The sequence below is a fragment of the Fragaria vesca genome, linkage group LG5, assembly GCF_000184155.1.
Source record: "Fragaria vesca subsp. vesca linkage group LG5, FraVesHawaii_1.0, whole genome shotgun sequence".
NCBI lineage: Eukaryota > Viridiplantae > Streptophyta > Magnoliopsida > Rosales > Rosaceae > Fragaria > Fragaria vesca.
The window spans coordinates 17834634-17835934 of record NC_020495.1 but is presented as its reverse complement, the minus strand read 5'-3'; the positions used below and the strand labels follow the sequence as shown (position 1 = coordinate 17835934).

General features: G+C 36.6%; 1 protein-coding gene across 1 annotated transcript in view; it reads right to left on the bottom strand.

Annotated features, from left to right (window-relative positions):
• Positions 1 to 814: 814 nt before the first annotated feature.
• The window catches only part of LOC101312732 (chaperone protein dnaJ 6-like), a 3496-nt gene continuing 3009 nt past the window's right edge, over positions 815 to 1301 (bottom strand). The window contains exon 8 of the mRNA XM_004299971.1: positions 815 to 1203. Within this exon, the coding sequence (XP_004300019.1) occupies positions 996 to 1203 (208 nt within the window). The 3' untranslated portion in view covers positions 815 to 995. The remainder of the gene's footprint in view (positions 1204 to 1301) is intronic.

The following is a 1301-nucleotide window of genomic DNA, read 5'->3' as shown; positions in this document are numbered from 1 at the left end:
TTTTTTTTAATAATATATGTTTGTTTTGGTCATTTAGGTTACTTATAAAATCTTAATAGAAACATAAAATAATAAAAATGTGTATTAAGAGATTATGGATGTGTATTTAAAATTTCTCATTTAAACCATGACTAGGTACACCGTGAAACATGAAAACGGGTATACAGTCCTTTAATTACTCCCAGCCCGCCTTTGGATTCACAGCTTTCAGAAGTGAGACTAGAGGCACAAAACGGAAATAACGAGTTTCTCATAAACGACCAGAAAAATCCAATATGTTCTTCACATAAAGACATAAAAACCAGAGAAACAACAACGAGGAGACAGCAGCTATTAGCCTAGTCAGTTGTAACCACCTCCTAACTAATGCAATCATGCAACTAATTTGATAAGCTTATGGCTAAGATCATATACTATAGCATATGTAGCAGTCTGTCAACTCATAGATATCATTCATTACTATATGGTTTGATGAGGAACACAGATAAGGAATCACACACTGAAAGACAACGTCAGCAACCCAACACCAGACATGCCAAACGAAGCTTCATTGAAGAACATTAGTAGTTCTGAAAGACGGTATATTTACTGTCAATAGTTTGTGCTGGTGTTTAAACATTAAGAAGTAAACAGCTAAAATACGTGAACAAGCTCAGAAGTTTGCTTGTTTGGCCTGATGCTGTAAGAAACATGTCAAAATTAAGCCTCTAATCCCTCTCTAAACAAGAGAACAGTCAAAAACATCAACATCATGACAACACAAGAAAGCTACTTTGAAATCCCATATTGAGAATCAAATGGCGAGAAGGAAAAAGAGGGAAAGGAGGGGGAATAGATTTCTTTCAGCAAGTTTTTCCCATTTGCATACTTTTAACTACAGCACCAGGCAAGGACACCATGATGGAAAACTCATGCATGAGCCACAACATTCAAACATGTCTGACAAAACATACTAGCGTTTCGAAAGACAAAAATTTAAGCACATCATCAACAATTTAGTTGCGCTTTGATTTTCTGGAGGACCTTTTGCTTTCAAGCTTTTTCTGTGTAGCCTCAAATTCTTCTTCTGTGGGTTCTGAAGCATCATTACTCCCGCCATATTTAGAGACTAGGTTAGAGAACATAGTCTCAAACTGGTCTTTCCTGTCATTCCTGCGCTGAGATATGATGGCATACAGATCGGCTTCCGGCTGTTTACTTGACCTGTAAATGTAAGCATGCAATTTAACTTGCTGGATGAGACAGAAATGTATATATATATATATACACACACACACACACAACGAAACGATAAGAAACGC